This window comes from Piliocolobus tephrosceles, chromosome 1 (assembly GCF_002776525.5).
Source record: "Piliocolobus tephrosceles isolate RC106 chromosome 1, ASM277652v3, whole genome shotgun sequence".
In the NCBI taxonomy this organism is placed as follows: Eukaryota; Metazoa; Chordata; class Mammalia; order Primates; family Cercopithecidae; genus Piliocolobus; species Piliocolobus tephrosceles.
This window is the reverse complement of record NC_045434.1, coordinates 62,572,031-62,597,174: the sequence shown is the minus strand read 5'-3', so window position 1 is coordinate 62,597,174 and position 25,144 is coordinate 62,572,031. Positions and strand designations below refer to the sequence as shown.

The 25,144-nt window shown below is 41.7% G+C and overlaps 1 protein-coding gene across 2 annotated transcripts in view; it reads left to right on the top strand.

Annotated features, from left to right (window-relative positions):
- The first annotated feature begins 8,413 nt into the window (after positions 1-8,413).
- The window catches only part of NUCKS1 (nuclear casein kinase and cyclin dependent kinase substrate 1), a 37,365-nt gene continuing 20,634 nt past the window's right edge, over positions 8,414-25,144 (top strand). For both annotated transcript variants that reach the window (XM_023187020.1, XM_023187019.1), the window contains exon 1: positions 8,414-8,488. In XM_023187020.1, coding sequence (XP_023042788.1) covers positions 8,472-8,488 — 17 coding nt within the window. In that variant the 5' untranslated portion in view covers positions 8,414-8,471. The remainder of the gene's footprint in view (positions 8,489-25,144) is intronic.

The following is a 25,144-nucleotide window of genomic DNA, read 5'->3' as shown; positions in this document are numbered from 1 at the left end:
TATGAGTCACCTATTTGTGTCCTATGTCTGTTTTCATTTTGTCTTGTGACTTTGAAAAAGCTCTTTTTATATTGTGAACATTAACCTTTTGTCACACATATTGCAAATATTTTCCCCAGTTCATGGAGGGATTTTATTTATTTTTTATTGAAACAGAGTCTCACTCTGTCTCACAGGCTGGAGTGCAGTGGTGCCATCTCAGCTCACTGCAGCCTCCACCTCCAGGGTTCAAGTGATTTGATTCTCATGCCTCAGCCTCCACAGTAGCTGGGATTACAGGCGCACACCACCATGCCCAGCTAATTTTTTTTTTTTTTTTTTTTTTGTATTTTTAGTAGAGACGGGGTTTCACCCTGTTGGTCAGGCTGGTCTCAAACTCCTGATCTCAAGTAATCTGCTTGCCTCAGCCTCCCAAAGTGCTGGGATTACAGGCGTGAGCCATTGTGCCTGGCCCGTGGAGGTATTTTAAGTAGAGTAATATTAGATTTGGGCTTGAGAAATCTCTCTGGTGGTAGCTTAAATGCTAGTACAGCTTAGCCTTTATTGTGGAAGCTGTATGGACTTATTGAAAAATTAAGTATGAGAATGATATGAGTACTGTGGTTTAGGAAGGTAGTATTGCCTGTTATATCTACTACAGATTACAGAAAAAGGAGAGAAGAAAGACTGTTCTAGTAGTTTAAGCATGAATGGTGACAGTATAGATGGCAAGTGAAAAATGAATTTGAGAAATGCAATGAAGAAGGAATCAAGAAGTTTCCACATTGAAGACTAATAGTGAGGCATAAGACGGAGTCAGTAGTACCAAGATTTGAACACAGATAGCTAAGAGGAAGGTGATAATGTACAGCAAAGAAAACAGTCTACAAAATGAAAAGGCAGCCTACAGAATGGGAGAAAATATTTGCAAACCATATTTTCAGTAAGGCATTAATATGCAAAATATATAAGGAACACATACAACTCAATAGCACAAACCCCCCCCAACACACACACACACAAAACCAAATAACCCATTAAAAAATGGACAAAGGACCTAAATAGACATTTTTCCAAAGAAGACATACAAACACCCAACAAACACCCAGCAGGTGTATGAAAAGGTGCTCAACATCACAGTCATTAGGGAAATGCAAATCAAAACCACAATGAGCTGGGCTCATGCCTGTAATCCCAGCACTTTGGGAAGCCAAGGTGGGTGAATCACCTGAGGTCAGGAGTTTGAGACCAGCCTGGTCAATGTAATGAAACCCGTCTCTACTAAAAATACAAAAATTAGTCAGATGTGGTGGTGTGCACCTGTAATCTCAGCTACTCGGGAGGCTGAGGCAGGAGAATTGCTTGAACCTGGGAGATGGAGGTTGCAGTGAGCTGAGATTGCACCATTGCACTCTAGCCTGAGGCACAAGAGCGAAACTCCACCTCAAAAAACAAACAAACAGGCCGGGCGCCTTGGCTCAAGCCTGTAATCCCAGCACTTTGGGAGGCCGAGGTGGGCGGATCACGAGGACAGGAGATCGAGACCATCCTGGCTAACACGGTGAAACCCTGTCTCTACTAAAAATACGAAAAATTAGCCGGGCGTGGTGGCGGGCGCCTGTAGTCCCAGCTACTCGGAGGCTGAGGCAGGAGAATGGCATGAACCCGGGAGGTGGAGTTTGTAGTGAGCCGAGATCGCGCCACTGCACTCCAGCCTGGGCGACACAGCAAGACTCCGTCTCAAAAAAAAACAAAAACAGAAAGAAAAAACCACAATGAGATACCACCTCACGCCTGGTAGGATGGCTATTCTCAAAAAGTCAAATGTAACAAGTGTAGGTGAGGAGGTGGAAAAAAGGGAACCCTTATCCATTGTTAGTGGGAATATAAATTGGTACAGCCATTGTGGAGAACAGTATAGAGATTCCTCAAAAAGTTTAAAAGTAGAACTACCATATGATCCAGCAGTCCCACTTCTGGATACATATCCAAAGAAAATGAAATACCTCAAAGAGGTATCTGCATGCCCATGTTCATCACAGCATTATTTGCAATAGCCACGATATGGAGATTGTCAGTGGATGAATGTATAAAGAAAATGTGATATGTGTGTTTATATACATACACATACACACGACAGAATATTATTCAGCCTTAAAGGAAATTCTGCTATTTGCAACAACATGGATGAACCTGGAAGACATTACACTAAGTGAAATAAGCCAGGCATAGAAAGACAAATACTGCATGATCTCGTTTATCCAGTGTGTGGAATATCAGAAAAGTGGATCTCATAGAAAAAGAGAGTAGAGGATGGGTACCAGGGGTCAGAGGGTGGGGAGAATGGGGAGATGATGGTCAAAGGGCACAAACTTGCAGTTATAAGATGAACAAGTTTTCATCAAACTTGTGCCCCTTTCATCAAAGGGCACAAACTTGCAGTTATAAGATGAACAGTTATAAGATGAACAAGGAGACCTAATGTACAGCATGGTGACTACAGTTAATATTTTATATACTTGAAATTTGCTAGGAGAGTAGATCTTAAGTATTCTCACTACACCAAAAAAAAGATAACTGAGGCCATGGACATGTTAATTAGCTTGATTGTGGTAATCATTTCATAATGTATCAAAACATCACAATGTACAACTTAAATATATACAATTTTTATTTGTCAATTATACCTCAATAAAACTGACAGGGGAAAATGATACAGAGGACAGGAATGGAATCAGGAAAATAACATGGGTGGGAAAGATGATTTTTTTTTTGACATAAATAAGTTGAGCTTGTGGACATCCAAGTGGAAATACCTGTTAGGCAGTTAGGGATACCGAGCTGGAACCCATACAGGGTAGAAAGGCTGGCACTAGTTGGTGAAATAATGCCTATATGGTCATGGTTGGAGCAGATTAATTCTCCTAGGAATAGTTAGGAGGTAGAGAATGTCATTGTCTCTCTGTATGAAACAGCTAGTGCATTGCAGTGCTGCAAGCTGATGGTCGTCACTGCTCATTACTGCACCTTTTCTTCATCTCATCTGGAAGCTGTGAGCAGTTTTGTTTTTGCTTTTGTTTTTTTTGAGATGGAGTCTTGCTCTGACACCCAGCCTGGAGTACAGTAGCACCATCTTGGCTCACTGCAACCTCCACCTCCTGGGTTCACGTCATTCTCCTGCCTCAGCCTCCCCAGTAGCTGGGATTACAGGTGTGCACCACCACACTCAGCTAATTTTTATATTTTTAGTAGAGACGGGATTTCACCACGTTAGCCAGGCTGGTCTGGAACTCCTGACCTCGTGATCCGCCCACCTTGGTCTCCCAAAGTGCTGGGATTACAGGGATGAACCACTGCGCCCTGCTGAGCAGTTTTTAACTGTTACCAGTATTCAGGGATGGTTGTATGCTGCTGAAGGAATAAGTCAGCTGTTGGAATTTGGGGCTTTCCTTTGGTGAAGAGGTGATCCCACTCTACCTCTCACAGTGCTTCACAGTCTACAAACTACTTTCACAAGTGATCCCATTTTTTTTTTCTTGTTATCATGCTAACCTTGTGAAGTAGGTAAGGGCTAGTATAATTATCCCCATTTCACAAATGAAGGAGCTGAGGCACAGGGAGTTTGAAATTTGCTAAAGGTCATAGGTAGTAAATTATAGAGCTCGGAGACAGATAATCGTGATTACAAGTTCAGTGCTGTTTTTGTTCTACATTGAGGCCTTCCTTTTCAGCAGTGTTCACCTCAGAATATTTGTCAGTGGTTCACATAGATAAAGCTGTCTCTCCCTCAGTGTTACAATGGCCAGTTTTCTATGGATTTTATTTGTGTCCAGTAAAACAGTAAGTTATTCTTGTGGTATTTTTCTTCAATTTAAACTGGACATCTAGTTGTATATCTTTATTGTTTTAGTAGTACAAATTCACCTAAGCTTAGCTCTTAATATTCAAAGTAGAGAGGAAGATGGGAATCTGGAGCAAAGAAATATACACTTGAGAAAATGAAGACAAGGGAAAATTTCCTCTTTAATCATGGATCTATCTCTAAGCAGGCTACTCAGCCTCTGGGGTTGTAGAGAAACTGACCTAATACACACAGTTCTTCTATCCCATCCTGTCTTCTAGAGTGGTTGAGCCAGCAGGTTGGAGGTAGAAGATTTAAAAATAAAAAATTTTAAAAAAGTAAGACTTGGAGAAGCTTTCTTTAACTTCCTGGCAGCATCTCCAAAGAGTGGTATCCTTCTGTGGTCCTGTGCTCAGTGGAAGCAGTGTCTGTCTTTAGACCTGGTTGGTTGACTTTCATGAGTTCACAGAACTGGAAATGCCCAGCACACAATGCTGAAAAATTTTTATGAAGCTCTCAGCTGCTAGAGTGTAGCCCTTGATGGAAATGGGGTTTTGCTGGGTATGTGGAAAACTCATCAGTCTTACCATCCCAGCACTGCCAGTTCTTACTGTCTAACATATGTGAAGGAGAAGGAAAATGGTACTTCTCAAAACAACTAAAATCATAGGGGGAAATTAAGCACTGTGTTTAAAAGGCCATGAGATTTCATTTCCAGGGAAAAGGAGTAACTCTGCCTTTTCTGTCTCCTGAGGCTTTTCTGTTTTCATAGTTTCTCCTAGTTTTTACATGTATTATCCCTTCGGGGTTATCAGATAGTGCTTCTAAAACCTGACCTATCCTATGATCAGCGTCCTTCTTCAGTTTCCAGCAAAGTGGTGATGGTTAAGACAGGTACACAGGGCGGATCACTAGGGTACAGGTTAGAGGGAAATGACCTTGGAGACTGCATTCCACATTCTTTTGGCACTACTGGCCATAGTTCTGTACTTGTCCACTAAAAAGTAAACTCGAAATTCAAGTCTTATTTCCTCCCTGAGAGACGATGTTGATTGAAATACTAAGTGAATACATGAGCAAATGGAAGGAAGATGTTAGCTGAAGCTGCAGTGAAGAGAAAGGTAGGATATGAGCCTGACCTTGGAAGGGGGAGAGTCTTCATTCAGTGGCCATTTGTATATTGGCCTTGCACTACACTGTCAGGCCAACACCCTGAAGACCTATTCCGAACGTTCCACCTGCCTGCAAATGTTGACTATGGTCATTTCTGTCCACTACCTAATAAATGAGTAACAAGAATTATTCTGCCCCATCTCACAATACCAAATAATGGTGTTTACTAAAATAATAACAATTTGGCCTAATAAAAGAGCCTCCAACAAAGCCACTTGGTGATCACTCTGTCACCCAAGTTTCTGCCCTGGCATTCTGACAATAGTAGGGATGATAATACACTTAGTCAAAACATATATGGAGCTGGGCACGGTGGCTCACGCCTGTAATCCCAGCACTTTGGGAGGCTGAGGTGGGTGGATCACTTGAGGTCAGGAGTTCAAGACCAGCCTGGCAAACATAGTGAAACTCCATCTCTACTAAAAATACAAAAAGCCAGGTGTGGTGGCGCATGCCTGTAATCCCAACTACTCTGGAGGCTAAGGCAGGAGAATTGCTTGAACCCAGGGGGTGGAGGCTGCAGTGAGCCAAGATCGTGCCACTCAGACTGGGTGAGAGAGCTAGACTCTGTCTAAAAAAACAAAAACAAAAACCATATATGGACACTCATTAGGATGGCTATAATAATGTTGACAAGGACATGGGGAAATTGGAACACTTGTGCATTGCTGGTAGGTGTGTAAAATGATACAGCTGATAGGGAATCCATATGGCAGTTCTTTAAAATTAAACAGAATCACCGTATGATCTAGCAATTCCCTTTCTGGGTATACATCCAGAAAGGAAAGCAGGTACTCAAACATACCTGTACCCCCACTTGCCCAGCAGCATCATTCACAATAGCCACAAGGTGGAAGCAACCCAAGTGTCCATTGATGCATGAAAGGATAACCAAAATGTGGTATATACATACAATAGAATATTATTTGACCTTTAAGAGAAAGGAAATTTTGACGCTTGCTACAACATGGATAAACCTGGATGCCATTATGCTAAGTGAAATATGCCAATCACAATAGGACCAATACTGTATGATTACACTAACATGAGATTGCAAGAGCAGTCAGGTTCATACATACAGCAAGTAAAATGGTGGCTGCCAGGGGTCGTGGGGAAGGGGGAAAGTGGGGAGTTAGTGTTTAATGGGTACAGAGTTTCAGTCTGGGAAAATGAGAAAGTTCTGGTGTTGAATCGTGGTGATGGTTGCATAACAATGTGAATGTACTTAATGCCACTTAACTGTACACTTAGAGACAGTTAAAATGGCACATTTATGTTATGTATTATGTATTTTTTTTTTTTACCACAATTAAAAAAAAAAAAATGTGAGGGACGGGTGCGGTGGCTCACGCCTGTAAATCCCAGCACTTTGGGAGGCTGAGGCAGGCAGATCACTCAAGGTCAAGAGTTCGAGACCAGCCTGGCCAACATGGTGAAATCCCGTCTTCACAAAAAAATACAAAAATTAGCTGGGCATCGTGGCACACACCTGTAATTGCAGCTAATTGGGAGGCTGCGGCAGGAGAATCGCTTGAGCCCGGGAAGTGGAAGTTTCAGTGTGCAGAGATTGTGCCACTGCAATCCCGCCTGGGAAGCACAGTGAGTGACACTCCATCTCAAAAAATATATATATATATAATTTATGGGGGACAGAGGGTGGAATGACATGGAAGAGACAAAAGATATTAACTTAATACTTCACTAGTGGACTGTGCTATTCTCTTCTTTTTGAGAAGCCAGATTTTACAAAGGGAGACTTTCAGGAGGCAGATGTGGTGTGTTTTTTTGTTGTTTGGAAAGTGTATCTTCAGATGGTTATTAACTGACTACTCATTGGAGACTTCTGCTAGATGTGCCCAGATCAGTCCGTTTGAATCATCACGTCTTCCAGGCCCCGCCCTGCTCTCTGATAGGCTCCACCTTCACCGTGGGGGTCCTGTTAGTCAAGAAGCTCTGAGAGCGCATGGTCACAAAACAAAAATGGTAGGTTTGACTGTGGCAGGGATTGACGTCTATTTTCGATGGCAGACTCAGTCTTAGCCATTCACATAGGAATCCTGAGCTCTGCCTTTGAGAGTGTTAGGCATCCAACAAATGCTCACGGATTTAAGTGAAATGATGTGCGTTACTTTCAGTTGTATGACTTCGAAGAGTCTTTGTTTTGTTTTGCTTTTCAAAGTACAAGGGTAAATCAATAGAACTGAAAGGGTCTTGGGCCGGCTCCACCCATCTCTACCCAGGGATGGAATCATCTTTTAAAACTTGAATTTAACAGTTACATAGCACTTACTGTGAGCCAGAGACTATCCTAAAGGCTTTTGATAGATATGTCAACTCATTTAATACTAATAAGCCTATGCGGTTAGGTACCCTTGTTTCCCATTTTACAGATGAGGAAACTGAGGCACAGAGAAGGAAAGTTATACCACTATTAAGTAATGGACCTGAGATTCCAACTGAAATACCTTGTAGCCCCTGAGCTCATGCTTTTAGTTATTGTACACCTGACTCTTTTCTTAAAATAGTAATGTACCAGACTGGGACTTTAATGACCCTGAAGTGGATCTCAAGGTCCAGAATGGAGAATGGAAATTGGGGGTGAAGATATTCCTTGATTATGATCCTGCCTCTTTACTCCAGGTCCTGAGGGATTAGGTCCTTTGATTAGGTCCCTGAGGGCTAATGCTGAAGCCAGGGTAAGGGGCTTGCAGGTTTAAGGTCAAGTTTTTTGAACCTAAGGAATTTCCCTCCAATTCTGTAGCAGCCCCTTAGTGACGAATCTGCTACCTATCCCACAGGTTTTGCTATTAGAGGATTTTCTAGGTTATCAAGGCAGACGAGATGAAACACCATTAAACTAACACTGAGCAACGCTGAACTCTATACAAATCTTTTTTTCTAGTCTTTCTAAGATACGACCCCAGACGAATCTGCAACTCTGGAGTGGAAGCCAGGGGGCGGGCTAAGCAGCGACCATTTTTGTTTTGCGGCCGTGCGCTCTCAGAGCATCTTGACTAACAGGACCCCACGGTGAAGGTGGAGCCTGTCAGAGAGCAGGGCGGGGCCTGGAAGACGTGATGATTCAAACGGACTAATGATCTGGGCGCATCTGGCAGAAGTCTCCAATGAGCAGGCGTGTTGGGGAGGAGCGCACAAACCCTAGTGGGTTTGGTTGCACGGCGGCTTTGGCGCATTTTCGGCTGGTTTGATTCATCCATTTTGAAGAGACGGGGTAGCGGGGGGCTCGTCTGTTCCAGGAGCCCTGAACCAAAGAGGAGCGGAGTTTGAGGAGCCAGCAGCTCGGGGTTCGGCAGCAGCGGTTCCATCGGCTGAAGTTCGGGGGGGGGGGGGCGCCGAGCGCGCGGGGGGGGGGGGGGCCGGGGGGGGGGGGGGGGGGGGGGGGGGGGGGCCGGGGGGGGGGGGGGGGGGGGGGTCCTGGTCTTTGGCTTCTCGACTCGGTCCTGTTTCGACAGCGAACATGTCGCGGCCTGTCAGGTCAGTGCGGAGTCTGAGGCCTGGAGCGGGTTGGAGGGGGCTGGGGGCGAGTGGTGAAAAGAGTGGGGGACAGAAGGCTAGAGTCGGTCATCCCGGGTGCCACGCGCGGCCTTCTCCCTTTCGGGGCCTGCGCGCACCCTTGCGCGTGGGGGGTCCTGCTGGCGCGCGGGGGTGGCGGCTGCGCGCCTGTGCGCGCGCCCCTCCCCGCCTCGCGCCGCTGCAGGGCTCCGGTCTGCTCAGCTGCCTCCCCCACCCACCGCACTGGAGCGGGCGGGGTGTCCCTGAACCGCCAGCGGCCGGAGGGGGAGGGGTGTGAAGTCAGCGCCCCCAAGAGGCCCCACCTCCTCGGGGCCGTCCCCTTGGAGCCAGCGCTGGGAGGCGGGCGGACTCGAGCTCCACTCCCCACTTTCAGCGAGGATGGGCGGAGGCATCCGTATTGCCCCTTCCCCCCGCGACTGGCTCGGGGGTGGGGGCCCTGAGCCCTTTTTCTCTAGCGGACGGGGGTGTTCCAGGCAAAGGGGGAGGGGCAGCACACCCAACCGGCCCCGCGTCTGTCCTTCGGGGTCGCTGCAGGCCCCGCCTCCCGGATCGGGCCGAGCGTGGGCGGAACCCGTTTTTTTCCCCCCGGGCAAAAGTGAGAGTTCGGGACTGGATCCTGGAAAATAATGGGCTGCTGCCTCTCTCCCCACCTCGGAGTTTTGAGAGAGTTAACCCCAAAGTTCGCTCTTTCTCTCCGACTAGAAATGTCCTTCCTCTGGGAAATGTCCGTACTCAGGGAGGTGCGGGTTAACAGCACAGCCCAAATCCCGTGTGGTTCTCGTTCCACTCTCACCCGCGTACGCGTCTCGGGATATTTTTGTAACCCTCTTGTCCCCGAGTGACTTTAGTAATAAAAGGGCTAGGTTCGGGTAACCATCAGACTTCATTCTCGGAATTTCAACAAGTTTGCTATTCCCCCAGCGGTTGGTGGAATCGTCCTATGCCATCCTCCAGGCTATTGTATGGAATGTGCCATTTTTGGAGGGGTGTGGTTTAGTCCAATCTGTTGAGGCCTTGAAAAGGAGAGCTGTTGCAAATAAATATTTTTAATGTAAGGAATCGGCTTCTTTGCATAGTGTGTTTTCTAAATAAATAGATAAAGGCTTAGTTTTTAAATTTTTTAACAGTTGTTGCTTCCTCTTCATTCCAAGTTGTGTGAGAAATGGAAGTATCTTTAATTAGAGTTCTAAAGAGAGGTTTGGGACCGCGGAAAGGGTTTTGTTCTACACCGTTCTGTCTCCAGACTAAATCATCCTCCAACTGGTGGTGGCATGGGACTGCATACTCCTACACACGGGGTGGGAATGAGGAGAAAGAGCTGCTGTTAGCGCTGTTTCAATCAGCATCTGTGGTAACTCACGATCTGTACTCTGAAAGTTATGCTGGCCTTTTGGTAAGGAGTCTAGATAGCTCTTTCAGAGTTATAGTATGCATAATTTTTTGGCATAAAACTTGACCGATGTATCTCATCAACTCACGTAGAATATTTTCTTTAGGATCCGGTAAAATATACAATAAAATAAAGATTTATTTTACCTGGATTGAATCTTTGTCTTCTGGAAGTAATTACTGTGTGGTCAAATTAGGTTATTTTTCTCTACCTTTTAAACTTTAGTTCACTAAGTTTTGATGACTTTATTTTATTGTGGTGACATTCTTATCTCATCTGCCTGAATTTGTTTTCCCAGATTTAGGTATTGGAACATGAACAGAACATTTTTACTGGAAAACTTGGATTTTTTATGTTACCATGTGGGGATACATATATTAAGCACATTGTATCAGTTTTTTGGAGGCATTGGGACTTCACAACTTTTTTCTTACTCAGTATGTTGTTTAAACCAATTTTGACCTTGTTTATTGCCCCTGATTGAAAAGTGAAGTTAATATGTGTGGGCTTTTTTTTTTTTTTTGCCATTTTCAAATTATTAATTTTAGAGCACGTTGGTTACCGAGTATATTTTAGTCATAAATTCTCTTTGTAATTATTTTTTAAAAGAAGTCTTTATTCATGACCAATAATAAAGCAGAAATAATTAAACTTGAGTTTGGTGGTTTGTTAAATTTTGCAATAAAAAAGTCCTGACTTAGGGAAATGCTGTTGTTTCAAAGTATAATTGAAGAATCTGTATTAGTGCATTTAACATTAACAAAAAAAGTGATAGACTTGACCTGATTTCAGAATCATCAGCTTTGTTTTAAAAACAAAAAAGCAAAAGTTGGAAAATATTGTCACTGTGTAGTCTTTTGGGGTATTTCTGCCCTTAGGACTGTGTATAATTTTGGAGCTTTTCTGGTTCTCCTTTTACAATATCCATTTTTATTTTAATAAGAACCTAGACATTTTAAGAGCATTTGAAAATGTACCAGTGGCACCTTAACATCAGTTTCCAAATGAAGGGTGGTATGGTGGACCTATTGGCTACTGCATGGCTTAGCATAGACCTCTGTCTAGCACGTTATGTTTAACTTTGTTCATACAAGATTGCTGTCTTTACCCTTTGCAGTGGCTGACTTCTAAATGAGAGCTAAAATATTTTAGACCTTGGATTCAAATTAATACCTTAAAATTCGTCTTGGAGCTAGGAAGAGTTTAGGCAAAGTCACTTTATTAAACCTAGTTTAATGGGGACCTGGATAAGTGAGGTGTCTTGCATCACGAACTAGCAGGTGCAAATGTTGGGCCGAGAACCTAGATTTCCCAACTCCCAGTTCTGCTGGTCCCCACCTGCATGATCACTGTACCTTCTGCCCGATCAATATTAATGTTATTAGTGCTGATTAAAGAACATAGTATATAACATTTTTAACTTTAAAGTACTTTCATGAGTCAGCTTTGTGAGGAAGGAAGGAAAATGCCGTTACTTGTAAGGGGTAAGAAAGAAAGCTCAGATGTACTGACTTGCCCAAACTAGAAACCAGATTTCTTGAAATTCAGCTTTGTTACATTCTCCAGAGATCCTCCTCCCTTATTGAAAGTGATCCAGGTTGCTCAAATCAATCTTTTTGCTTCTCCTTGTAACCTAAGTGTGCTTGATACCTTGTCTTTTAACACTTGAGATTGTAAGGAACCTTACCATTGAAAATTTAGATATGAAAACATAAGCTCTTACAAGTTGTTATAAAATTTATTTTATTGTTTGTCATGTTTACAAGTAATGTTGAGAATTAACTGCTTTGCCAGGATTCCAGTTCACTTTCTATTTAGAGAGAATTGTTTGGGCCATGCCTGGATTCTAAAAATTAATATTCTGTCCCCCAAAACAGTTAGTTTCAAGAAGTCCTCAGCTAAAGAGAAAAACTAGAAACTTGAAAATTCAAGGTAATTCAAAATGTGTTATCAAATGTGCACACGAAGACACAAGTTTAATATGGTTGTAGATGAGACTGGCTCATTCTCTTCTGTAGTTCGTGTGTGTGTGTGTGAAGTGTGAGTTTATTAACCTTGGATCTATACTTTTTAAAATTACATGTCACTTTTCCTCTAAAAAGACATAATTCCTTCAAAGACACGCCATCAAAGATACCTTACATAATTTACAACACCTGAATAATGGGGGAGTTATTTATTTGAGATGAGATTTCCCTCTTGTTGCCCAGGCTGGACTGTAATGGTGTGATCTCGGCTCCCTGCAACCTCCATCTCCCAGATTCAAGTGATTCTCCTGCCTCAGCCTACAGAGTAGCTGGGATTACAGGCACCCACTACCACACTCAGTTAATTTTTGTTATTTTTAGGAGAGATGGGGTTTCACCATGTTGGCCAGGCTGGTCTCGAACTCCTGACCTCAAGTGATCCACCCACCTCAGCCTCCCAAAGTGCTGGGATTATAGGTGTGAGCTACAGCACCGGCCCAGCCGGGAAGTTAATTTTATAAGAAAAGTATTCACTTTTGCTCAACATACATGTAATTAATTATCTGAAAATTACAATGTTTAAAATGTTTTCAGAGTAACTTAACAAACATTGAGAAAAAGTGCAGAGTCAGGAACTGTGCTAGAGGTTTTCACTTTGTTTTATCCTTACTACAACCCTGTAACAAGTATTTTTCTTTATCACCATGTAACATGACAAAACAAGCTTAAAGAATATGTTACAGTTATAGAGCTATAATAGCAGAGCTAAGGTTTGAGCCCAGATCCGAATACAAAACTGGCATTTTTTTCCATGGTACTAATCTTTCTTGCCTAGTATTCAGTGTGAAGATGGTCAAGTTTTTTTATTTAGTATCTCCTCAATGGTGAATACATTCTATATACATTGATTTTTAGCTCTCTGTATAAAACATTTTAGGAAAAACAGCCAAAATGTTTAACATGAGCATTTTTGCTCAACTCAATATTTAAAATAATTTTCAGAGATACTTTTTTTTTTTTTTTTTTTTTGAGGCAGGGTCTCACTGTCGCCCAGGCAGTAGTGCTGTGGTGTGATCACAGGCTCACTGCATCCTCCCACCTCAGACTTTCCGGTAGCTGGGACTATAGGTGTGGCCCACTATGCCTGGCTAGTTTTTTGTAGACAGGGTTTCATCATGTTGCCCAGGCTGAGAGAGAGAATTAAAAGTACTAAATTAAAAAAATAAATAAGCTAGAAAGAACTTAAGTCCAGTTCCTTCAGTTTACTAGTGATGACTTTGAACCCAAGGAGTTAGTGTAGAGATAATAGGCCAGATTTAGATGGCATAAATCTCCTTTTTACTCTTTGTATTTACAGTATTTGATTTTACAGAGAATGTATTAGAAGTCCACATTCCTAGTTTGAAACCATTGGGGCCATATGTGGTTTTAAATTATTGAAAAATTTGGAATTCCCAAAAGGTAATAGGATGCGTGTACTGTATAGTAATGTACCATCACTAGTTTAGAATAGTACTCCTATAAACAATCACATTAATATTTCTAGTGAGGGCCGGGCGCAGTGGCTCACGCCTGTAATTCCAAAACTTTGGGAGGCCGAGGCGGGCGGATCCCCTGAGGAGTCTGAGACCAGCCTGACCAACGTGGAGAAACCCTGTCTCTACTAAAAATCCAAAATGAGTCGGGCGTGGTGGCGGGCGCCTGTAATCCCAGCTACTTGGGAGGCTGAGGCAGGAAAATCGCTTGAACCTGGGAGGCGGAGGTTGCAGTGAGCGGAGATCGCACCATTGCACTGGAGCCTGGGCCACGAGAGCTCCATCTCAAAAAAACAAAAAAACTAGTGAATTTAGGAATTTTCACACAGATATGAAAGGCCTCACATTTAGGTCTTCATGTTTTGCCACCATGTAAGTTATGAAAATACTTAATTTTCAGAACTTTTTGGATTTCAAAATTGTGGGTTGGTGATTGAGGACATTTAACAGCATGAGCTGAAAAAAAATCACTTCCTCACTTAATAGAATTGTCAATTACTGAGCAACTCTTAGGTGCCAAATAATTCCACTAGATACTTTATACATATTTCAAAATCATGCACAACTCTTCAAGGCATATGTTATCCTCATTTCATATGTTAGGCCTGAGGCTAGGATAAATAAAGTAACTGACACAGTTCACCTAACTATTAAGAGATGAAGCAGGAATTTGAATCCTACTGTGAACAACTCAAAGCTAGTTCGTGATCTTTACAGTGTGACATTGTCACAGGGTACACTTTGTCACGGTGTTAGCACATTTTGTCTTCTTTGGAGCAAGTTACAGTTCATAATAGAACTTTTGTGGAGAGGCCTAATTTTCTAGGGAGGAAGAGGAGAAAATGTGAAGAGATTAACGAGAGATACACCTGACAGGAGGAAAAACCAGTGGAATGTTTAGTGTGAGCCTTTGCCGAGAAAATGTTAGGTAGCATTGTTTGAAGTTTATACATTTCAAAAGATGAGGGCATTTCCCCTTGACTAGGTGATTCCAAAGCCACCTAAAGGACAAAAAGGAAATGAGGGAATCATTTTACATAAAAATATGGATGCAAAAATGCTAAACAGACTATTAGCTAACTGAAACCAATGAGTACAGTAACTCACTGTCATCAGTAGGCTCTTGGAAACTTCTAACTTTAAGCAAAACAATATACAGTAGGCAGGTTCTTGAATAATGTTTTGTTACAAGGTTGATGAGAAAGAACGGTCTTGTGCAACATTTCGCTTAAGGCCCCAGTTTCCAAGAGCCTGTCAGTGACATTAAGTGAGAACTTAACTGTATTAAAAATATATGTGATCAAGTAGGGTTTGTCCCAAGAAAAAACAATCTGTTTCTGTGAGTCAACATATTGAAAGACTAAAGGAAAAACCATTGCATTTGAAAAAGGTGTAATGCCTATTGTAAAACAATGCAAATGGGGATGTTGAACTCCATTGGAGTAATAGTATTTTGCAGTTATAAAGCATTTTACAATTTTCAAAGCTTTTTCTCACTGATTTCTTCTAGCCCAAAAAACAGCATTAGTTAAATAAAGCTAATTTTGAATAAAGATTTTTGCTTTGGGGGGTTTTTTGGCCTATTTTCCCCAAAAAATGTAATAGTCACCATACTGTGTCACTCTGGGATACTGCGCCTGTTATAATCTACGTGAATGTTGTCCCTCTAGAGTTGTATGATTTACAATCTGCATAGCCAAATGGGTTACTTTGGAAACTTTGAACTTAAGTATTGAGCATGCTGAAAAGTCTTTAATTTGCATTTTTAAAACAATTCCTAGCTGTAAAAGGAAAGTGACTATATTACTCTAAATTCAGAAGTAGCTATTTGAATTGTTGAGACTGGAGACTGCACCTAGGAGACTCGCGTGTTGTGGACAATAGGAGGAAACCTTGATTTATTTGTTTATTTTTTATTTTATTTTATTTTTTGAGACGGAGTCTTGCTCTGTCGCCCAGGCTGGAGTGCAGTGGTGCGATCTCAGCTCACTGTAAGCTCCGCCTCCCGGGTTCACGCCATTCTCCAGCCTCAGCCTCCTGAGTAGCTGGAACTACAGGTGCCCACCACTACGCCCAGCTAATTTTTTTGTATTTTTAGTAGAGATGGGGTTTCACCATGTTAGCCAGGATGGTCTCGATCTCCTGACCTCGTGATCTGCCCACCTCGGCCTCCCAAAGTGCTGGAATTACAGGCTGAGCCACCACGCCCGGCCCCAGGAGGAAACCTTTTATTTTTTAGCACAAGACCACTTTGGTCAAACTGGGCATCCCTTTGTTTTGTTGGGAAAAAATTATTGCTGTCTAGATTCTAGGAAGTGAAACTAATCGTTATACAGGTATACTGCCATGTTGTAAAATAACTAAATGGTCTTAATTATAGGTCTTTGAATCACTTTAGATGAAGAGGTCACAGGCTGCTTAAGAGTGTTTCAACTAGGTATTGCAGTTTTCAGGTGCTTCTTAGGTATTATCTATTATTTGAATTGTGTATCTGTTCAGTTCTGTGCTAAGCAAGGCGATCTTCAGGGAGATTTCCTTTCCAGCTACCTTTGGTTGGAGTGTTCTAGGTCACAACAAAACAACTTAGGAAATGAACTACTGAAGAAACTAAATATTAGCTCCACTGAAAGAGTAAAAGTCGGTCCTGCTATCGCTTACGCTGGGATAACATACAGCTGCTTGTCTTCCAAGGACTTGCTGCAGGTCTAGAGATTCATAACAACCCCTCTTCCTTGAGTGACTACTGCTTTCTTACAGAGAAACTTGGTTCTGTGAAATCAGAGACTATCAGAAACTTTACTGTTTGGAATTATATCAGTAAAAATGAAACATCACACTTAGGAAGATCTAAGTCATTTTGACACAGAGAACTAGCTTTGATTTACAACTTCAGAGCTTTGGATAACATTCTGCATCTACCCTAACTTCTTTCCCAGGAAATAGGACCCTAGTTCCACTCTGCAGTCCAGACCTGATATTGATCCCTTTAACACAGTTCTGTGCTTATAGTCTATCAAGATACTGCTTCATTTATCTTAGTTCTCAGACCTGATATTGATCCCTTTAACACAGTTCTGTGCTTATAGTCTATCAAGATACTGCTTCATTTATCTTAGTTCTACACTTCTCCAAAATTCTGTAACTTTTTCTGTTATGTGAGATGCTCCACACTTCTCTGATGTGCTTGTCCTTCATTGTATTCAGTCAATAAACCTAACTTTGTCAGGCTACAGGTTTGTCCCTAGCGTTTGAGTTAGACAGTTCGGAAGATACCACCGAGGTTTCCAAGATGATGGGACTGTACTCAGTAATTGCACATCTGAGACCCCTTCAGTCTCACACATTGGAGGTTTCTCTGTCTCCAGTTGCATAGGTTTTACAGTAAACTTCCATTAGGAAAAATCTAACCTAGCTGACTTTATTTATCAAATACTTTATCTTATGCTTATTGAAATTTGTGTGTGACTTTTTTTTTTTTTTTTTTTGAGACGAGTCTCGCTCTGTCACCCAGGCTGAAGTGCAGTGGCGCGATCTTGGCTCACTGCCGGCTCACTTCACAGGTTCACGCCATTCTCCTGCCTCAACCTGCCGAGTAGCTGGGACTACAGGTGCCCGCCACCATGCCCGGCTAATTTTTTGTATTTTTAGTAGAGACAGGGTTTCACCGTGTTAGCCAGGATGGTCTCGATCTCCTGACCTCAAGTGATCTGCCCGCCTCGGCCTCCGAAGGCAGGATTACAGGCGTGAGCCACCGCGCCCAGCGGTGTGTGACTTTAGAAGAAAACATTTTCCTATATGGTGAAACTGAACATGGTAAATTGTGAAATAAAGTAACTGGAGTCTTGGGAATAAGGAGTGCCTTATAAGAGTTAATACTTATTCATAGGGCTAACCCATTAACAAGTTGGTAAAATATATATATATACTTACTAGGAAATTGTGATCTAGTAAATGTGTCTGGCTTAGTCATTCAGAACACCTTTACCCACCTCCGTTTTCTGCAGAAATTAGAAACATCCGATTTGAAAACATTAGGAACTCTTTTCTATAATACTATTGGGGATTTTGTTTTTATTTTTGCTTTCTCATATCTTGTGGCTTTGTTGTGAATTTTATATTTGTTTTATTTATTTTTTTGAGACGGGGTCTCAGTCGGTCGCTCGGACTGGAGTGCGGTGGCCTGATCTCATTGCAACATCAGCTTCCTGGGCTCAAGCGATCCTCCCACCTCAGTCTCCCAAGTAGCTGGGACTACAGGCGCGTGCCATCACGACTGGCTGATTTTTTTTTTTTTTTTAAGAAAAGACAGGGTATTGCCATGTGGTTCAGGCTGGTCTCGAACTCCTGGTACTTGAGCAATCCTGCCGTGTCCGCCTCCCAGAGTGCTGGGATTACAGGTGTGAGCTACCACAACCGGAGGGAATTTGATGTTTTAAATTGTGAATAGGATGGGCCAGGTGTGGTGGTTTACGCCTATAATCCCAGCACTTTGGGAGGCCGAGGTGGGTTGATTGCTTGAGTCCTGGAGTTTGAGGGCAGCCTGGCCAACATGGTGAAACCCCGTCTCTACTAAACATAAAAAAAAAAAAAAAAAATTAGTCGTCTGTGGTGGTGCACAACTGTAATCCCAGCTACTTGGGAGGCAGAGGTTGCAATGAGCCATCATCATGCCACTGCACTGCATCCAGCCTGGACAACAGAGGGAGACACTCTCAAAAAAAAAAAAAAAAAAAAAAAAACCTAAAGGAAATAATAGGATGATGTAAAATACAGTCAAAACAATGTATTTTAGGCCAAAAGGAACTTGAAGGTCAAGATAAGTGAAGCTGTTGTAAGAAATTACCTGGAGGTGGCCAGTGCAGTGGCTCACACCTATAATCCCAACACTTTGGGAGGCCAAGGAGGGCAGATCGCTTGAGTCAAGGAATTCGAGACCAACCTGAGCAGTAGGGAGACCTCATCTCTCCAAAAAAAATAAATAAATAAACAAAATCAAGGCCGGGCGCGGTGGCTCAAGCCTGTAATCCCAGCACTTTGGGAGGCCGAGACGGGCGGATCACGAGGTCAGGAGTTCGAGACCATCCTGGCTAACACGGTGAAACCCCGTCTCTACTAAAAAATACAAAAAAAGCCGGGCCAGGTGGCTGGCACCTGTAGTCCCAGCTACTTGGGAGGCTGAGGCAGGAGAATGGCGTAAACCCGGGAGGCGGAGCTTGCAGTGAGCTGAGATCCCGCCACTGCACTCCAGCCCGGGCGACAGAGCGAGACTCCGTCTCAAAAACAAAAACAAAATCAGCCAGACATGGCGTTGCACAACTGTAGTCCCAGCTACTTAAGATGCTGAGGCAGAAGGATTGCTTGAGCTCACGAGTTTGAGACTAACCTGGGCAATATGCGGAAACTCCATCTCTACAAAAAAATTAACCAGTGTTTGTAGTCCCAGCTACTGGAGTAGGGGGTGAGGTGGGAAGATCCCTTGAGCCCAGGAGGTCCAGGCTGCTGTTAGCTGTCATTGCAGAGTGAGACCCTGTCTCAAAAAAAAAAAAAAAAATGTTTGAGTTGTGTTCAGGCATTCTGCCCTCATGTTTTTACATGCTGAGAAAATCTTGCATGTGAGATTTCTTAATCATCTTTGAGGTGGGAAGAGTGGAAAGAGGTAAATGTTCCAAATTTTAAAGGGAAGGCAGCAGTACTTGGTGTGCAGCAACTTTAATTGCATCAGTTATTTGGAAGAGTTAGATTTGCAAAGACTTAGGAAAGGAAGGGTTAAGAAGCTGCATCAACAGTGGCATGTGTGGATTACAGGTTTGGAAGGACTTGGGTTGGAAAATTGCTTTTACCACTTAATAGCTTGCAGTAAAGTTACTTGGCCCTTTGAGCATTAGTTTTCTCAGTTAATTAGCTCCTCTTGTGACATTAGGGTGAGAATTAAATGAGAATTTAGGCAAAGTAACTAGTATATTTCAAATATCTGAAGTAACTGCTGTTATAATTATTACTAAAAGTCACCATGGATTCACACACAAAAAGAATATTTTATAGATCAGTAGTCTTCATAATGTTTGCTTTTGGAGGTATCTTAAACATTTGATTCAAATTTTATGTAGTTGTTTATTTGAGACAGGTTCTCCCTCTGTCACCCAGGCCAGAGTGCAGTGTGGTGATCTGAGCTCACACTGCAACCTCCAGCCTCCCGGGCTCAAGCTATTCTGCCACCTCAGCCCCTGGAATGGCTGGGACTTCACAGGTGCATGCCACCATACCCAGCTAATTTATTTTTATTTATTTTTGTAGAGATGAAGTTTCTTCATGATAACTAGGCTGATCTCTGATCTTGAATTTACGGGCTGAAGCAATCCACCCACCTCAGCCTCCCACAGTGCTGGGATTACAGGTGTGGGCTGGGGACCACCACACCTGGCTCAAATTTTAGAATATGTGCTACCGAAGTGAGCACGCCTGGCTCAAATTTTAAGTATAATTTTGGGCCAGGCGTAGTGGTTCCCGCCTGTAATCTCAGCATGGTGGGAGGATTGTGTAAGCCCAGGAGTTGAAGACCAGCCTGGGCAACCTGTCTCTACAAAAAAATTAGCTGGGCATGGTAGTGTCCACCTGTAGTCCTAGGTACTCTGGAGGCTACAGTGAGCCACAACAGTCCAGCCTGGGTGACAGTAAAAGCCTGTCTTTTAAAAATAAATAGGCTGGGCATGGTGGCTCATGCTTGTAATCCTAGCACTTTGGGAGGCCGAGGCAGGCGGATCACTTCAGGTCAGGAGTTTGAAACCAGCCTGGCCAACATGAGGGAACCCTGTTTTTTACTGAAAATACAAAAAAGTTAGCCAGGCATGATGGCGGGCGCCAGTAATCTCAGCTACTGGGGAGGCTGAGGCAGGAGAATTGCTTGAACCTGGGAGGCGGAGGTTGCAGTGAGCCGAGATCACTCCGTCTCAAAAAATAAAAAAAAATAGATAAATACAATTTTGGAAGTAAAGTTTAGCAGTTTTCTTTAATGTGGAACTTTCAAAGTTTTTCACATTAAAATTCATTTTGAATGTTTATTGGGGAGGTAATATTGATAATATCCAATTGATAATTACCAGTAAATTCTTAGAAAACCTATTCTGGCAGAACACAGGTTGGGCAATTCTGTAATGAGATAATTTTTCAAATATGATACTATAAGACAAATGTATACTTTTAAAATACTTTTGATTAGCTGTGTTCGATTTTATGATTCCTGGGAAGATTTTGTTCGAACAAAGAGTGTTTACTGCTCAAAAGTTTAACTGTCACTGATTTAAATGAACTAATTTCCTTTTTAAAAAATTTATTAGAGCAAAAGAATTCTGTGAAAATACCGTGGTTTTATTTCAACAAAGATTTTGACAGCTTCACATAAGGTCCTTGTAAGATGGAGAAATATAGGCAGGATGATAGTTCAGTGTGAGGGACTTTGCCTGAGCAGCCTTACCCAGAGAGGGCTGGCAAATAAATAGTTACCCTGGAAGACTGTTTCCACTGATGCCTGAAAGGGTTCTATTCTTGGCATAGCTTATAATTAATGATATGGATGAGGACACTGATGGTGTGCTGATTAAATTTGCAGTTGATAAGAAGTTGGGGAAGATAAATAATATGCTGAAATAGCAGGATCAGGATATCAAATGGTCTTAGATTATGGAAAAGGAAGTTTTAGTCATTGGAATTACAATATGTAGTCCACTGAATGATGGAACAGTCCAAAAGGGAACTGAAATCTTGGATTGCATTTAAGTATAGAGTAGAATAGGAGGAGGAGGGTCATAATCCTGATCTGCTCCCCATTCCCCATCTTTTTATAAACGTATTATGTTTCATCCTGGGCACTGCTTTAATATTTACTAAATCCAAGGTGGTATGGAGGAAAGCAGCTAGAGCATGAAGAGAGTACTTGAAATATGAGGAAGTGTTAAAAAGGAACCCTAGTATTTAGCTTCAAAGAAAACGTGAGAATAGTCATATAAATTTAAGGAATGCTCTGAAGAAGAGGGGTTAGATTTAGACCATGCTAATCCCAGGAGGTGGAACTAGATAGAACCAGTGAGTGGACACTAGAGGCAGACTCATCTCATTGTAAAGAACTATTTAATTATTGGAATTTTCTTTCTTTTTTTTGAGACAAGAGTTTTGCTCTGTCGCCCAGGCTGGAGTGCAGTGGTGCAACCTCTGTGCCCTGGGTTCAAGCTATTCTCATGCCTCAGTCTCCCAAGTACTTGGGATTACAGGTGCCCACAAGCACGCCTGGCTAATTTTTTAACTTTTTTTTTTTTAGTAGAGATGGAGTTTCCTCATGTTGGCCAGGCTGGTCTTGAACTCCCGACCTCAGGTGATCCACACACCTCGACCTCCCAAAGTGCTGGGATTACAGGGGTGAGCCACTATGCCTGGCAATTATTGGAATTTTCTTAGCATAGGCTGCCTTGGAGATCATGAGAGGTTCTCAGTCATTCCCTTCTAGGGATATTTGTTAACAGGATACAAGCTAAAGGTTGAATTAGATTGTCCAGGAGCTCTACTACATATAATACTCTCGGCACCACCATGTCTCCCACCCCATTACCATCAAGCTTTGATAGGCTTTATGAATGCTTTACACTTAAAAAATGATTTAAAAATTTTTAGTCTAAATGGTAACCTGAACTTTGCCGTGAAGTCAGAAATAGAAATAGAGAAGGCTGGATGTGGTGGCTCATGCTTGTAATCCTAGCACTTTGAGAGGCCAAGGAGGGAGGATCACTTGAGGCCAGGAGTTTAAGACCACCAGCCTGGGAAACAGCAAAACTTGGTCTCTACAAAAAAATTTTTTTAATTAACTGGCCGTTGTGACACACACCTGTAATCTCAACTCCCCAGGAGGCTGATTTGGGAGAATTGCTTGAATCCAGGAGTTTGAAGCTGTCGTGAGCTATGATCACACCACTGCACTTCATGCACTTCAGCCTGGATGACAGAGCAGACCCTGTCTCCAAAAAAAAAAAAAAAGGATATTTTGGTATTACATTTTAGTGAAATGAACAGGAAAACAAAGACAATCTTTCTGAATGATACTAGAACCGATACTTTTAAAACTTACATATTTTTCAACAAAGTGATTCATCATCATATCCAAATAAGAGTTAGTTATGTGTCCAAAATTACAGTGGTATTCTGGGTGGAATGAGTTAATACTTACAAGTAATAATAGCTATTATTGATATTTATATACCTTGCATAAATGTTCTGAAATGTTCTCAACACTCTTGTTATTCCTATAACAGGTATTGTTATTCCTGTTTTATAGATGAGGAGACTGAAGTTCAGTGAGGGGAAGTAACTTGCTTGAGGATATACAACTAGTAAGAGTCAGGACATAAATTCAAGAATCTGTGTTTTTAACCTCTATGCTATATTGAAATTTTATGCTATCCTCCAGTTCTAGTTATTGATACTCATTTTACATTGAAGAGTTAGTTTAGCTTGACATTTAACTTAATACATTTAACTTAATACAATCATGTGTCATATAGCACCAGGGATACATTCTGAGAACTGCATTTTTAGGCGATTTGCATGTATTTCCACAAAACCAAATTGTATAGTCTCCTGCACATCTAGGCTGTATGGTATAGCCTACTGCTCCTAGACTATAAACGTGTATAGCATGTTACTGTACTGAATACTGTAGGCAATTGTAACACAGTGGTAGGTATTTATATATCTAAACATAGAAAAAGTACAGTAAAAATATGGAATAATAATCTTATGAGACTGTTGTCATGTATGCAGTTCACCATAATGTCATGCAGCACATGATTGTATTGAAGAAATTAGAATGTTTCTTTGTTTTCACCTAGAAATAGAACCTCTCATGCCCCGGGACTTATGAAATTCTTAAGTGCTGGATTTCTGTCCTATCCTCTCATTAGGAAAAAATTCATCAAAAATACATTTCAACCCTAGACAAAGCAAGCCTCTAAATGGTGGAAATAATATGTTATTTATATTATTTTGAATAAGCATTTTTAGAAGACAGGACATTGTTTGGGAAATGAAACTTTTTATTGTTGTTGTTTTTTGTTTTTGAGATGGAGTCTCACTCTATCACCCAGGCTGAAGTGCAGTGGCACAATCTTGGCACACTGTAACCTCCACCTCCCAGGTTCAAGCGATTCTCGTGCCTCAGCTTCCCAAGTAGCTGGGATTACAGGCGACCGCCACCACACCTGGCTAATTTTTTGTATTTTTAGTAGAGATGGGGTTTCTCCATGTTAGTCAGGCTGGTCTTGAACTCCTGACCTCAGGTGATCCACCCGCCTCGGCCTCCCAAAGTGCTGGGATTACAGGCATGAGCCACCAAGCCCGGCCTGAACCAAATTATTATGAGTCATTATGAGTCATCATGAATGGCCCTTGTTATCACAGATCTTTTATTTATTTAAGTTATTTTATCTTTTCCCTCTTTAGCATTTATGGATGACTATATTTGTCCTTAATAAGGCAGAATTGCTTCTATATTCATAATTTGCTTTACACTGATTTTATGGTTTTTGTGATAAATGGCATTGTATGAGATAATTCTGGCTGTTTTCAGATCATTGAAAGTTAAAATATTTTGTATTTCAATGGAAGGGGGATAGTCTTTCAATTTAATTTTGAAATTTAATTTTTTATATAATGCCAATATAGTCTACATGGCATTTCTGTAGTTCTGTTTGTTGAAAAGTAGGATAGAAAAAAATGTACTAAATAAAAAGTATCCTTTTTAATGTCTTAGGTTTAAAGTAACAAGTTACAGGCCAGGCCTCACAGCTGTAATCCCAGCATTTTGGGAGATTAAGGCGAGATGATTGCTTGAGGCCAGGAGTTTGAGACCAGCCTGGGAAACATAGAAAGGCCCCGTCTCTACAAAAAAAAATTGTTTTTAAATTAGCCAGGCATGGTGGCTGTGTGCCTTTCTGTAGTTCCAGAAGCTGAGGTAGGAGGATCACTTGAGCTCAGGAGTTGGAGGCTACAGTGAGCTATGATTGTGCCACTGCACTCCAGCCTGGGTGACAGAACAAGACCCTGTCTGGATGGATGGATGGAAGATAGGTAGGTAGGTCTGTCTAGATAGATAGATAGATAGATAGATAGATAGATAGATAGATAGATAGATAGATAGATAGAGGAGATTAAGTTTTCTGTTGTGAAGGGCAGTTAATTTTTAATGACAGATACTATGAGAAACAGTATTGTGATCATAGTGCAATATGATCATTTGCAATGACCATTTTCTGTATTATATTTTAATATAATGCCAGCCATTATATTTATTAATTTAATATTTATTATTTAATTTATTTAAATTGATTTAATTGTATAGAATATATTTTAAATTTGTCAAGCAACTTAGGTTATCAGTTCCAACAGAGGAAGAACTAAGTAAGGCCCAGAGGAATTACATGATGTTCTTGACATTCTAGAACCAGAACCCAGGATTCCTAGTACAAAGATTCTGTACCTTTCTTGAGTGTTTCTAGTGATAGAGTAAGGAAGTATCCATTGTTAGCAAACAGTTAAAGCTCTTTATGTCGAACCTACACTTAATGTGGATTGCTGAAGCTCAACTGTACCTCTACTACTCCTTTCACATCAAAGCCCTAAGGTAGCTAACATGTTTTCCCATTTTACAAGTTAAATATTCTCAGTTTATTCATTTGTTCTTCAT